The following is a 12,245-nucleotide window of genomic DNA, read 5'->3' on the forward strand; positions in this document are numbered from 1 at the left end:
CATCCAGAGCGTTATCAATCAAACTTGAACTTAGCTTTATCGGAAAAACTGATGAAGAATTTTCCAGGATGAAGTCTGTCTCTTTAGCACTACAGGAAATGGTGATTTTAAAAAAGGTGAATTAAAGAATAATATCTTTATGCTAATTGCAACAAGTGTATTCCCAACACGTGGAAGATGATTTTAGATCCCTGAGAATGATTTTCTATGGGGCCTACAAGTTTCTTGTGAAGTGCAGCACATTCCATCTCTTCTTTCGATTAGCAATTACAATTTTAGAGGTTTATATTATAACTTATCAGGTGCACAAATATCTTGATTTTATATCTTGAATCTACAACGTTCGAGTTCCTAAAATACAAAGAATTTCAGAAGGTATTTGGGTTTTTTTCCCCTGCAGATTGATATTGCATGGATTTTCAGATGTTCTTTATGTTAGCAAGTGATTCTTTGTTAAACATTGTTAATATTTTACTAAAAGGATACTTAAGTGTATTTCAGAAATAACTGTTTACTGTAATATATAAACTGGTACATGTTTAGTAACTCTTACATTTCAGAATAATTAGATACTTTCATGGGGATGGGAGGCATCAGCACTGAAAATCTATACTGTTTTGAAGAACTCATTATACCATAGAAACAAATCAACACACACATCCCTACTGAGACACAACTTTCATTACTTTTGTGAAGGCACCTGATTATCAATAGCAGCAACATTTTCATGTTTAACTAAATAATCTAGTTTCAGTTGAATTCTTTTATTAAAATGTTGCAATGCTGTAATTCTCAACCTGAAATGATGGCTACTCATATGAAGTATTGACATTCTGATGATGATGTTCACCTCTTTCTCCCGTTTGTTGAAGGGGTTATTGCCTAAAGCACTATATACTCTCAAATACCCCTGAGCAAATGTTGGGGTGTGTTTTTTTCTCTCTCTATCTCCTCCTCACCCACTAAAAGAGTAAAAGGCTTGTGGTTGGCACACAGACAAACCTAGGTTAGTAAGGTTTTTGTGCTGTAGTCTAGATTTTATGAAATAGTCATAAAACTGTCCTCTCAGTTATATTTAACAGGAATAATTGAGGGAATAGGAAAAAGACAACAGAAGAGTCTGACAACCATGAGCCAAGAATCTGAATCCTGTGTTAGGGAAATGTTAATCATGAGCATATGAATGGTTTAGGTTCTAACCAGAACATACTGTATAAAACCGAAATCCAGGTCTGCAGCCTTGCCAATATGCTGATCTCTTTGAGCAAGACAGAAATTTATTCAGAAAAAAAAAACCAAAAACAAAATACTCACCCTAAAGTATTCCTCCCTTAGCTTATACATTTTCCATCAAGAACCATAGCCAGGCATGGAAGGAAAACACTTAAAACCAGATAATCCACTCTTCCCCCTCCTCAAATACATTTCTTCTAAAAAGCCTGTATCAGAATTTTAGCTGGTTGGTTTATTTTCCCTCCCACTTATAACAGTGTTTACTAAAACTAAGCGATGTAATCAGGGGTCTGAAGTGACCTCGCAACCAACAACCAACTGCCCCTCCTCCTCCTCCTCCTCCTCCTCCCACCCTCGCGTATTCCCCCTGTACACCGGCTTTTGCTTCCAAGATGGGAAAGACTTTCAGCCTTTAAGCAGGCAGTCTTGGTGCTGTTCAAGTACAGCAGATTTGAAATTCCCTCCTGCAGGATGCAGCCGCTCGCTTGCCACCTTCAACACTTAGCCTCCCAGAGGAAAAGAAGTTTTCAACGTCGTTAAATGTTAGGTTAGGATGGGTTGGGGTTGGAGAGGACTGGCTTTCTTTTCGCCTTCAAGTTTGGCCCTTCAGCAAGCCAAGCGACCTGGGCACAAGGATTTCGGGAAGGGGGCTCCTCCTTGCAAAAAAAAAAAAGCAGCGCCTTTTCCCCCCAATATCGAGAAGCTGCCCGTCTCAAGCGGGGCAAAGGGCTCGGGAAAGGTCGGGGCTCAGAGGTGCCATTAAATCAACTCCTTGCCCTGCCCCGGTCTGCGAGGGCGCGATAAAGTCCCGGGCAGTGCAAAAGCGGCAAAGTGCAAACACCCCCCCCCGGCCACCTCCGCCGCTGCGGGGCAAAGGGGCAGCAGGAGTCGCGGGAAAGAGGGGGGAGGTGCGGTGACGATGGGGAGCGGGGCGAGACTTCGTCCAGGCGGTACCATCCTCAGTCGCTCGCATCCTCCACCTTTCCCCCCCCCTCAACTGCCCAAGCGTTTGCACCCGTCCCTCTCTCTCCCTCCGCCCCTCGTTACCTTGTTGCAGTGGTAATAGTCCAGGGGGGCCAAGCAAGGGGGGTCGGCCCCGGGCAAAGAACCAACGGCGGTGGGGGCGGAAGGGTAAAACCTAACGTCCATGCCGGGACTGCGCGCTGAGGAGGAGAAAGAGGTGGCGGCAGCGGCAAGAGGAGACTCCAGGGGGCATGGAACCGGCTCCTCCGGCGGCGGCTGCTCTGCCTCTGGCTCAGGGCGGGCGGGAGGAAAGGGGAGGAGAGGCGGGGAGAGGGAGAAGGGGAGGGCGCGCAGCCCAGAGCCAGCTCCTCTCGCACTCTATTGTTCCAGGCACCGAGGCAGGGGGTGGGGGAGGAAGGAGGGGGAGGGGAGAGCGCCCGGGACCTGCTCGGGCTGGGCTGGGTCAAGCCTCTCCCTGCAGCCTTTCGGGCCGGCGCTGGGACCGCCACAGGGCAGCTCTGAATACCCGCGCCGCGCTCGGGACTTGCCTTGCCCCGAAAGCGCCGGGGCCGGCAAGCCAGCAGGAGAGGGCCCGACGTGTAGGGCAGGGTCCGTAGGAAAAAGAGTGAGATGGGGAAGGAGAAAGTGGTTGTTTTCCTTTTTCTTTTTTCCCCCGCCTGGTGAAGAAAAGGCTCGGAGAAACCGCCACACGTCCAGGGCTCGATCCCCCTTTCGCGTGCGAACTAGGAGTATCCCCCCCCCGGGGGGAGGGAAGCCAGACTCTGTGGCCCCACAGGAAAAGGGGCGCACGTCTCTTGTTGCGGCTTTTGAACTGGGCTCATCCTTACTCGCTACGGAAATATGGTTTGGTAGTCAGGGGTTTCACGTTGTGCGGACCTGTCCGGAGTAAAGCCCCCAAGGAAGGAAAGCAAAAGTTGGTCGTTGGAACGCGACCCTCCTAACCTGTCTATGCATCCATCAAGTTGTCTGCTAAATGCCAAGATAGGGTTCAGGCCTTCTCCCAAGAAAGTAACGGGCAGTCCTGTTTCTCAGAGAAACTGGAATTAAACTTTTCCACGCACCCCCCTCCTCTTTTTTTTCTCCCGTGTATCCCTGTATAGTGGAGCAGAACCTCGTTTTGCTTGCTACTGCTGGTGATAAAAAGGGTAGGGTCCTTTCTCAACATTTCAGAAAGACACGTTACCACAGCTTCAGTTATGTCAAACTTCCCTACCAATCCATAAGAAAGAGGGTTGGAACAGCCTGTTTTCCAATTAGATTTTCCTACAATGCACGATTCCTCCAGGTTTATTTAGTATGTATTTCTCATTTTCTTCCAAGAAGTTATCAGTGGCATAGAAAGATTTTTCCCATGCACTTATCTACTTGCCTGTCCCCACAACAGGCCTATGAGGTTATGCTGAAAATTGGCAGCTGGCCTAAGGAAACCCAAAATCTAAATGGTTTAGTAGAAATTTAAATCTCTCTCCCCCCAATCCTAATCCAACATGACTGTCTGGACCAGGTTTAATCATCCATTGAGTAAATCAATCTTTATCAGGCGTTCTATCCAGACATGCCAAAAGAATTGTGTTGCACTTTAACAACCAACAAATTGGAGCATGGGAATCATGCTGCAAGTAATGTTCTGGCTCTTTAAGGGCCACAAGACTCTAATATTTTTGTTGCAACAAACTATTGTGGAAACTGAAGACAGAAGTGATGCATCTTCAGTAAATAAACTTGCCTGGAAAGGGGAAACAAAATATACAAAGCTGTATACTTTATTGCAGTACAGAAATAGTAAAGCTGATCATCTCTTAATTATGAGCTATTTCACAACATAGTACTATAATATTAAAACTGGGCCTGTATCTCAGTATAATCCAACATTAAAGAAGCATGATATTAGCAAAATATATGTAATTTTTGTTTGTTCTAAATGATTCTGTTTTTAAAAAATTTAGAAGTGGCAGGTAGAATGGAAAGGCTGTATAGGTTTGTTTATGTTTTCCATTTTATATTCTGCATCAGAGGAACAATACCAGCTCAGAGTGTATTAGCACAACAATATGTATAGGTTGATGATAATGATTTTGTACAGGAGGGTTTTTTATGTACATAATTTCAGGTAACAATGAGTAAATCTGTTTTTCTTATATTAGTGTGGAAATTTTGTGCTGTAGTACTAACTGAAGGCTTAAAACTAATCATTATTCTCATGTATTTATAATTTTATATTATCTGGAGTATAATATAATCTCAAGCATTTCAAAGGACAAGACCATGTTGAACATAGCAATCAATAGAGAAATAATTATTTAAAATATTTTACCTCATACTTTCACCCCAAACAGTGTCTGAACATTTTAGAAATTAAACAACAAAAAAAAAAACATTTTTGCAACACTCAGTCCAAAACAAGTTATACAAAGGAAAGGGAAGAGAGAGAAAATAAACTCAAGTACCACTGGTTAAAAGTTATGGAATTCTTCTTATGATTGGATGGAAACATTTGAGGTAGAGGGGCCAACAGGATGGAATTAATATTGTTTTCCATTCCTGCCCTTGATACATATTTATAAAATAGTTACTTCTTAATAACAATAATAATGAAAGGGCAGAACGAAACTTAGACTTCCCAAATAAAAGGGACAACAATATAGATAACAAATACTGTACAATCTGAATTAATAATGGCAATGACAATAAAAGATGGATGGATGGAATAATTATAGAAAGTTGATTTGAACGTTTCAGTACAGAAACCATTCAGTTTACAGACTCAGAAAACTGTAGTCATACTGGGAAGTCGTCAACCAGAAATGGATTGCTATAGGAAGTAAAGGAGGAAAAAGTCATACTGAAGTAAGAGGCACATTCTGCAGTTGAATAACCACCACCCCAACATCCAACAATAGGCATGCATGCCCCTTATTTCCTCCAGACCCACTACTACATATCTAAAATGCAAACTACTAAACACAAGAAGCCTCGCAAACAAAACGCATGAATTCCTCATCTTACTAAGCACAGCCACATTCAATATGTTTGTGAGACGTGGTTGAATGCATCTTTTCCAGACTCCATTACCACAGAGAATATTACGTTTATCGGTCAGATCACGAAATCAGTAGAGTAGGTGGAGTTGCTATCTTCTATAAAAAAATCCCCAAATCTAAGAAAGATTCAAATTACACAAGAGCTTGCTCTTCCAGAGACCATCGTTTGTGAACTGTCCTTAAATACCACTATCCGCTTCTTACTATGCTACAGAGCCCCTGATTATGACATAGTTCATGCAAGCAAACTAACTTCACTGTTGATGTGGGCCTCTTGTCCACACCCTCTTATTTTTCTTGGTGACCTCAATCTACCTCTTGGACCCTAAATGAATGTACATCAGAACCCATACATGCAACCCTGTACAATACCGCTACTACCCTGGGACTGGATCAATTAGTAACTAACAACACTAGACTCAACAACTGCCTCGACCTCATCTTCTGCAACAGTTCAAACTCAATTTATGGCCTACAAATACAAGAACCCTTTTCAAACAGTGACCACAGTATGATTGACTTTTGTCTCAATTTACGCCCTCACAAAGAAGATCATAATGATGGATCTCCAAAATACAATTTCTAAAAACACAACTATGACCTCATAGATGCTGACTTATCATCTTTTGATTAGCACATTCTTTTCTCTAACTGTAATACTACAGAAGACCATTATAATGCATTCTTACTTGAACTTGAAAGAGTCATTAAACTATATGAACCATTAGTAACCCCTAAAAACAAAAAAACAAACAAATTACCCATAACAATAAGAAAACTCCAATTAAAAAAAATCACTATGGTGTAAAAACAAAACTAGCTATGTAGCAAACTTTAAAAACCGATACAACACCTTATGCTGACAGATAAAGGCAGAATGTACAAATTATTACTGAAAACAGGAAGAAAACCTACATACAAAATCTACCCACGCCTTCTACAATTTTGTAAACACCAAACTTAAAGATTCAAGAACCATCCCACCTCTAAAGGGACCAAATGGGAAAGACTGCACCAATGAAGCTGTTAAGGCCAACCTCTTCAACACATTCTTCAGCTTAGTCTTTGTTAACAGCAATGGCTCATGCCCCACATTTCCTAGTCATACCACAACTAACTGCAATGATCTACTACATATTGACTGTACAGAAGATAACATAGAAAAGGCATTACGTAATTTAAAATCATCCCTATCTATTGGCCCTGATGGATTATGTGCATATTTCTTTAAAAAGCTGTCTACCATAGCAGAACCCCTAAACGTTATATATGTTATATCATTCAGAACCAGCTCCTTAGCAAACCTATGGTCCTTAGCTACAGTCATCCCTATCTTCAAAAAGGTGACCCCAACCTGGTTGAAAACTACAGACCAATCTCACTGTGTTGTGTCATGTGCAAAGTCATGGAATCAATCATTAGCCAATTCATCACTCTCCACTTAGAGTCAAACAACCCACTCTCCAAAAAACAATTTGGTTTCAGGAAAAAATTGTCCTGCAACCTACAACTCCTACACTGCAAAAACATGGACTACTCTACTCAACCAGGGTAAAGCAATAGATGCAATTTACATAGACTTCTGCAAAACCTTTGATTCAATGGTACATGACAAACTACTGTTAAAACTAAACTCTTACGGCATTTCTGGATCCCTTCATAAGTGGATTACTGCATTCCTGTCAAACAAGCAACTAATAGTAAAAATAGGGAACGCTATATCAAACCCTGCTCCAGTTAACAGCAGTGTCCCCCAAGGCAGCGTTCTAGGACCCACACTCTTTATACTCTATATAAATGACCTTTGCAATCACCTTAAAAGCAACTGCATCCTCTTTGCGGATGATGTAAAACTATTCAACACCACCAACAATGCTACTGCTCTTCAAAGTGACCTTGATTATGTGTCTGAATGGTCAAACAATCGGCAACTCCAAATCTCAACCAACAAATGCTCTGTCCTATACATTGGTAAAAAAAATCAGTACACCAAATACAAACTAGGCAGATATGACCTCATTGATGACCCTCACTCTGTCAAGGACCTAGGAGTACTCATATCTAATGACCTAAGCACCAGAGCTCACTGTAACAGCATTGCCAAAAAGGCATTAAGAGTTGTAAATCTAATCTTACGAAGCTTCTCCTCTGGAAATATTGAATTGCTAACTAGGGCATACAAAACCTTTGCTAGACCAATACTCGAATACAGCTCATCTGTCTGGAATCTGCACTGTATATCAGACATTAATACAATTGAGCAAGTCCAGAAGTATTTCACGAGAAGAGTACTACACTCCTCTACTTGCAACAGAATACCCTATATCACCAGACTTGAAATTCTGGGCTTGGACAATCTTGAACTACGCCACCTATGGTTGGACTTAATCGTAGTACACAAAATTATCTGCTACAATGTCCTACCAGTCAATAACTACTTCAGCTTCAACCACAACAATACAAGAGCACACAACAGATACAAACTCAATGTTAACCACTCCAAACTTGATTGCAGAAAATACAACTTCAGCAACAGAGTGATCTATGCCTGGAATGCACTACCTGACTCTGTTGTTGCATCCTCTAACCCCCACTCCTTTAACCTTAAACTATCCACTATTGACCTCACCCCATTCCTAAGAGGTCTGTAAGGAGCATTGTTAGGGTTTGGGGATTAACCCCTAGAAGAGTATTGCAGCAGTAGTCAAGCCAGGAAGCCAAACGAGAGTGGAAGGGCCCCAGAGTATACACACACTGAACACAAACACTGTTTGTAGTTTAAATAGTTTTTAATCCAGTTAGAGTTTAAAGCATTGTCATTCAGTCCATTAAGTCATTCACAGTATTTCCATCCAGTAAGACTCACTAGTATAGTCCAAGTTAAGAGTCCTTGCAATATCTTTATCAGCCGATAAAGATATCTTCTCCTCCTCCGGTTTCACTCTCCAGAGAAACAAACGCTGGATATTCAGCAAACAGTAGCAAACAAAAACAGTTCAGTCACAGGCACTCACAGTCAGTAATCACAGTTAGTCACAGCAACACACAGTAAGTCGCAGCAGCACACAGTTACAGTTACAGACAGTAAGCTTTCCAGCTTCTAATGCTTCCTTATATTGTAACTTCTAACCGCACCCTTAATCGGCTAATTGCCTGCTGCATTGTGCTTAAAGTGATAAGCACTTAAACCATGATATCTAAGTTTTATATATTTATTCACCCAAACCATATTTGGTATCAATGTTATACCTAACATACTCCCCTTTTGGGTGAAATAAATATATAATACCTTTACAATCTAATCCCATATTTTTCACAACTCTCCTGGTGCTTACTGGCACCTTGGGCTTTAGTAAAATTATCAGCTAAATTGTCCTCCGACATACAGTACTCTAGCTGAATCATCTTACTTCTTACAGATTGTCTCACGTTTAGGTATCTTAGATCTGTATGCTTGCTCCTTGTTTTTACTCCAATATTTGTGGCCATTTGAATTGCTGCCTGATTATCTTCATGTATAATTATAGGATAATCTACAGTTATACCTATATCAATTAACATTTGTTTATACATTATTAATTCTGTACATAACAATGATAAACAGGAGAATTCTGCCTCCATAGTAGACAAACTTATATGCTGTTGTCTTATTGACTTCCAGCCTATTAATGTATTACCCAGCATTATGGCTGTTCCTGAAGTCGACTTTCTAGTGTCTCTTTCTGATGCAAAGCTAGCATCTGCATAAGCACACAGAATTAAATCACCCTTTGGTTCTAAATACAATGAATAATTCATTGTCTTTTTAAGATATCTTAATATCCTCTTAGCTGCAATCCAGTGTCTTTCACATGGTGCAGAATTGAATCTAGCCAACTGATTCACGCAGTACGAAATATCTGGTCTAGACCAATTACTAATATAACTCAAACTACCAATTAAAGATTGATAAATCACCTTATCAAACTCAGGGCTTTGTATATCAGTGTTGCTAAACTCCTGACTCATTGGAGTCTTAGCTGGCTTACAAAGCTCCATCTTGTAATCTTTTAGCAATTTGCTTATCTTATCTTCCTGAGATATCTTAAAACCTTTCCGTGTTTTCTTTATATTCAAACCGAGATACTTCTTTATCTCCCCTAATTGCTTGATCTTTATTCTCTTTCCTAATGATGTTATTATTTTATTTGCTTCATCATTAGTTTCAGTTATCAATGCAATATCATCTGTGAATAGTAATAATAATGATACTTTCCCATTTGTCTCCCTCTTAAACAGACATGGATCGGCTAAACCAGCTTTAAATCCTATATTGTCTAGTTCCTTTACAATATACTGGTTCCATTCATAGCCTGATTGTTTAAGACCATAGAGACTTTTCTTTAACAACCAACAATCATTATTATCCTTATTTTCACTTTTAATACCAACAGGTTTTTTTCATATAAATAGTATGTTTTAATGGGGCGTGCAAGTAAGCAGTTTCCACATCTAAATGGTTAACTATATAGTTTTTACTAGCTGCCCACACTAAAGCTGCCCTCAAGGTTGCTGCTTTAAGACTAGGTGCAAACACCTCATCATAGTCATTAGCATTCTGCCTAAAACCTTGGGCTACTAACCTTGCCTTATGGATTAAATTACCATCTTTATCTGTTTTTACCTTAAATATCCATTTGCAGCCAATGGATTTCTTTCCTACAGGTAATTTGGCATTTTCATACACCTTCATATCACTTAATGAATTCAGTTCCTTATTCATTGCTGCATACCATCTTTCTTTTTCCTTAATAGGATACTTTTTAATTTCTTCTACAGAATTAGGAACTTGATTAATCTGGCACACTGTGTTAGCCTGGTACCTATCAGGCGGTCTAGATACACGTGTAGTTCTTCTGGGAATTACAGGGCTTACAGGAGGACTTTGTTGAACTACTACCTGTTCATCTTCCTCATCCTGTTCAGCTATTGAATCTGTTTCTTCCTTTATGGGCACTATTTCATCCTGTATTTGTCTCTTTACTTTATTTTTAAAGTTACAGGGATAACTAATGGGATTTCTATAGGATTCAATAATTACATCTTTATTGGCATCCTGTTCTAATTTCTCCCATCCTTCATGTTCTAGAAATTGGGCACTAGCACTACATAACACTTTAGATGTGCCTTTCTCCCAAAATCTATATGCCCTATGGTTTGCCTGATAACCAACGAAGAAAAAATCTTTTAGCTCTATGTTGCCCTTTTTTCCTGAGTTGTGCAGGAATATGCACCCATGCTGGTGCACCAAATGTGTGCAGGTAACTTAGGTCAGGTTTCCTGCCATGCCACCTGGTGAATGGAATTTCACCTGTTGTTGTATTAACAACGTTGTTTAATATGTTATTAGCACACATTGTAGCCTCCCCCCACAAAGAATCAGGTAACCCAGAATCATTTAACATTGTTCTAACCATTGCCTGTAGTGTTTGGCCTCTTCTTTCAATAAAAGCATTATGTTCTGGCCTGTATGGAGCAGACTTCTTATGCTCTATTCCAGCTACCTTAAGTCTGTTCTGGAATTTGTTATTAATAAATTCCGTGCCATTATCTGTCACCAGGGTTATCAGTTGACGTTTAGACTTTCTTTCAGCAAACCTAATCCAATTGAAAAAATGTTGATATGTTTCAGTTTTGCTTTTCATTAAATAGCAAAACCCATATCTAGAATAATGGTCCATAATGCTCAGTATATATCTAGCACCCCCCATACTGGGTTTCTTTGGACCTATTATGTCTGCAAATACTACTTCTAAAGGTTCTTTTGTTTTGAAACCATTTAGCCTATTTGCAGGCAATACTTTGCTCTTATCTTCACAGCAAACATTACAACGCAAATATTTATCACAAGGTTTTAACCTTATTCCTTCAGATAACTCAACTGTACGTTTTAGCATTTTAAAATTTACATGCCCCAAACGCCTATGCAATAAATGGATACATTCTTCATGAGGCTTTATATTATTAAATACAGTTTGAGCCTCCCCTTTCTTACTATTATCTAAAACATATAATGTTCCATTTAAAGCTGCAGTTACCCTTTTGTTATCTTTTTCAATTATGCAATTATTATCTTTAAAAGTAATTACATAACCTAATTTATCTAATACCCTTACTGAAAGCAAATTAAACTTTAGTTGCGGTACATACAACATTTTTATATCCTGGTTTATGTACGGACAACGTGCAAAACCTTGACCTTTCGCTTTCAGGTTCCAGCCATTGGCAAGTGATATATGTTGAGAACTTGTAGACATTTTTATAAATTTTGTCTTATCTCTTGTGATGCAGTGGGATGCGCCACTGTCAACCACCCATAAATTATTCTTCACTTCAGAGTTGCTTAACGTGGCTAGTTCAAATGCTTTCTTTGGCTTTTTTACATTCTGGCTTTTTCTCTTTTTGCAGAATCTTGCCAAATGTCCTCTGCCTCCACAATTAAAACACTTTTTAATTGTGTATGCTGTTGAAGATAAATTCTCTTCTTCCGGGTGCTTTACTTTGCTTTGCTGGTTTCTTTCAAGCTTTGAAGATAATTTCTCTTCTTTCTTATCTTCTCTCAGCTCGTCACGCTCACGCCTTCTTCTGGCTTCTTCTAGTAGCCTGCCTGTAATCTCGGTTAATGAGAGGCTTTCTTTTGGCAATACCTCTAACGAAGTCACATAGTCATCATAGCTTTGATCTAATGAAGATAATATTATGTAGACTTGTTGCAGTTCATTAAATATAAGCTCTTTTTCTTGCAAATCTTGAAAAATGCTCTTCATACAGTTTAAATGAACTAACATATCTCCATTCCTCTGAAGATGCGTTCGAAAAAGCTTCCGTGTAAGATTTATATGTGCTCCTACACTGTCCCGAACATAAATCTTCCTGAGGTTCTCCCAGCAGTTTGCAGCATTTTCTTCTCCACGAATATGGACAAGCTGCTGATCACAGAGAGTCAGT

The 12,245-nt window shown here is 39.8% G+C and overlaps 1 protein-coding gene across 4 annotated transcripts in view; it reads right to left on the reverse strand.

Moving 5' to 3' along the window:
* Positions 1 to 2,502, reverse strand: part of TOX2 (TOX high mobility group box family member 2) — a 268,693-nt gene extending 266,191 nt beyond the window's left edge. For 2 of the 4 annotated variants that reach the window (XM_087959454.1, XM_026684000.2), the window contains exon 1: positions 2,281 to 2,502. In XM_087959454.1, the coding sequence (XP_087815580.1) occupies positions 2,281 to 2,382 (102 nt within the window). In that variant the 5' untranslated portion in view covers positions 2,383 to 2,502. Of the gene's footprint in view, positions 1 to 1,314; positions 1,462 to 2,280 lie in introns of those variants that run through there. The other 2 variants (XM_026684002.2, XM_087959455.1) reach the window with 2 other exon arrangements.
* Between the last annotated feature and the right edge of the window lie 9,743 nt (positions 2,503 to 12,245).

The sequence above is a fragment of the Notechis scutatus genome, chromosome 3 (genome assembly GCF_049901735.1).
Source record: "Notechis scutatus isolate UNSWTSFEM ecotype Mainland chromosome 3, rNotScu1.2, whole genome shotgun sequence".
NCBI lineage: Eukaryota > Metazoa > Chordata > Lepidosauria > Squamata > Elapidae > Notechis > Notechis scutatus.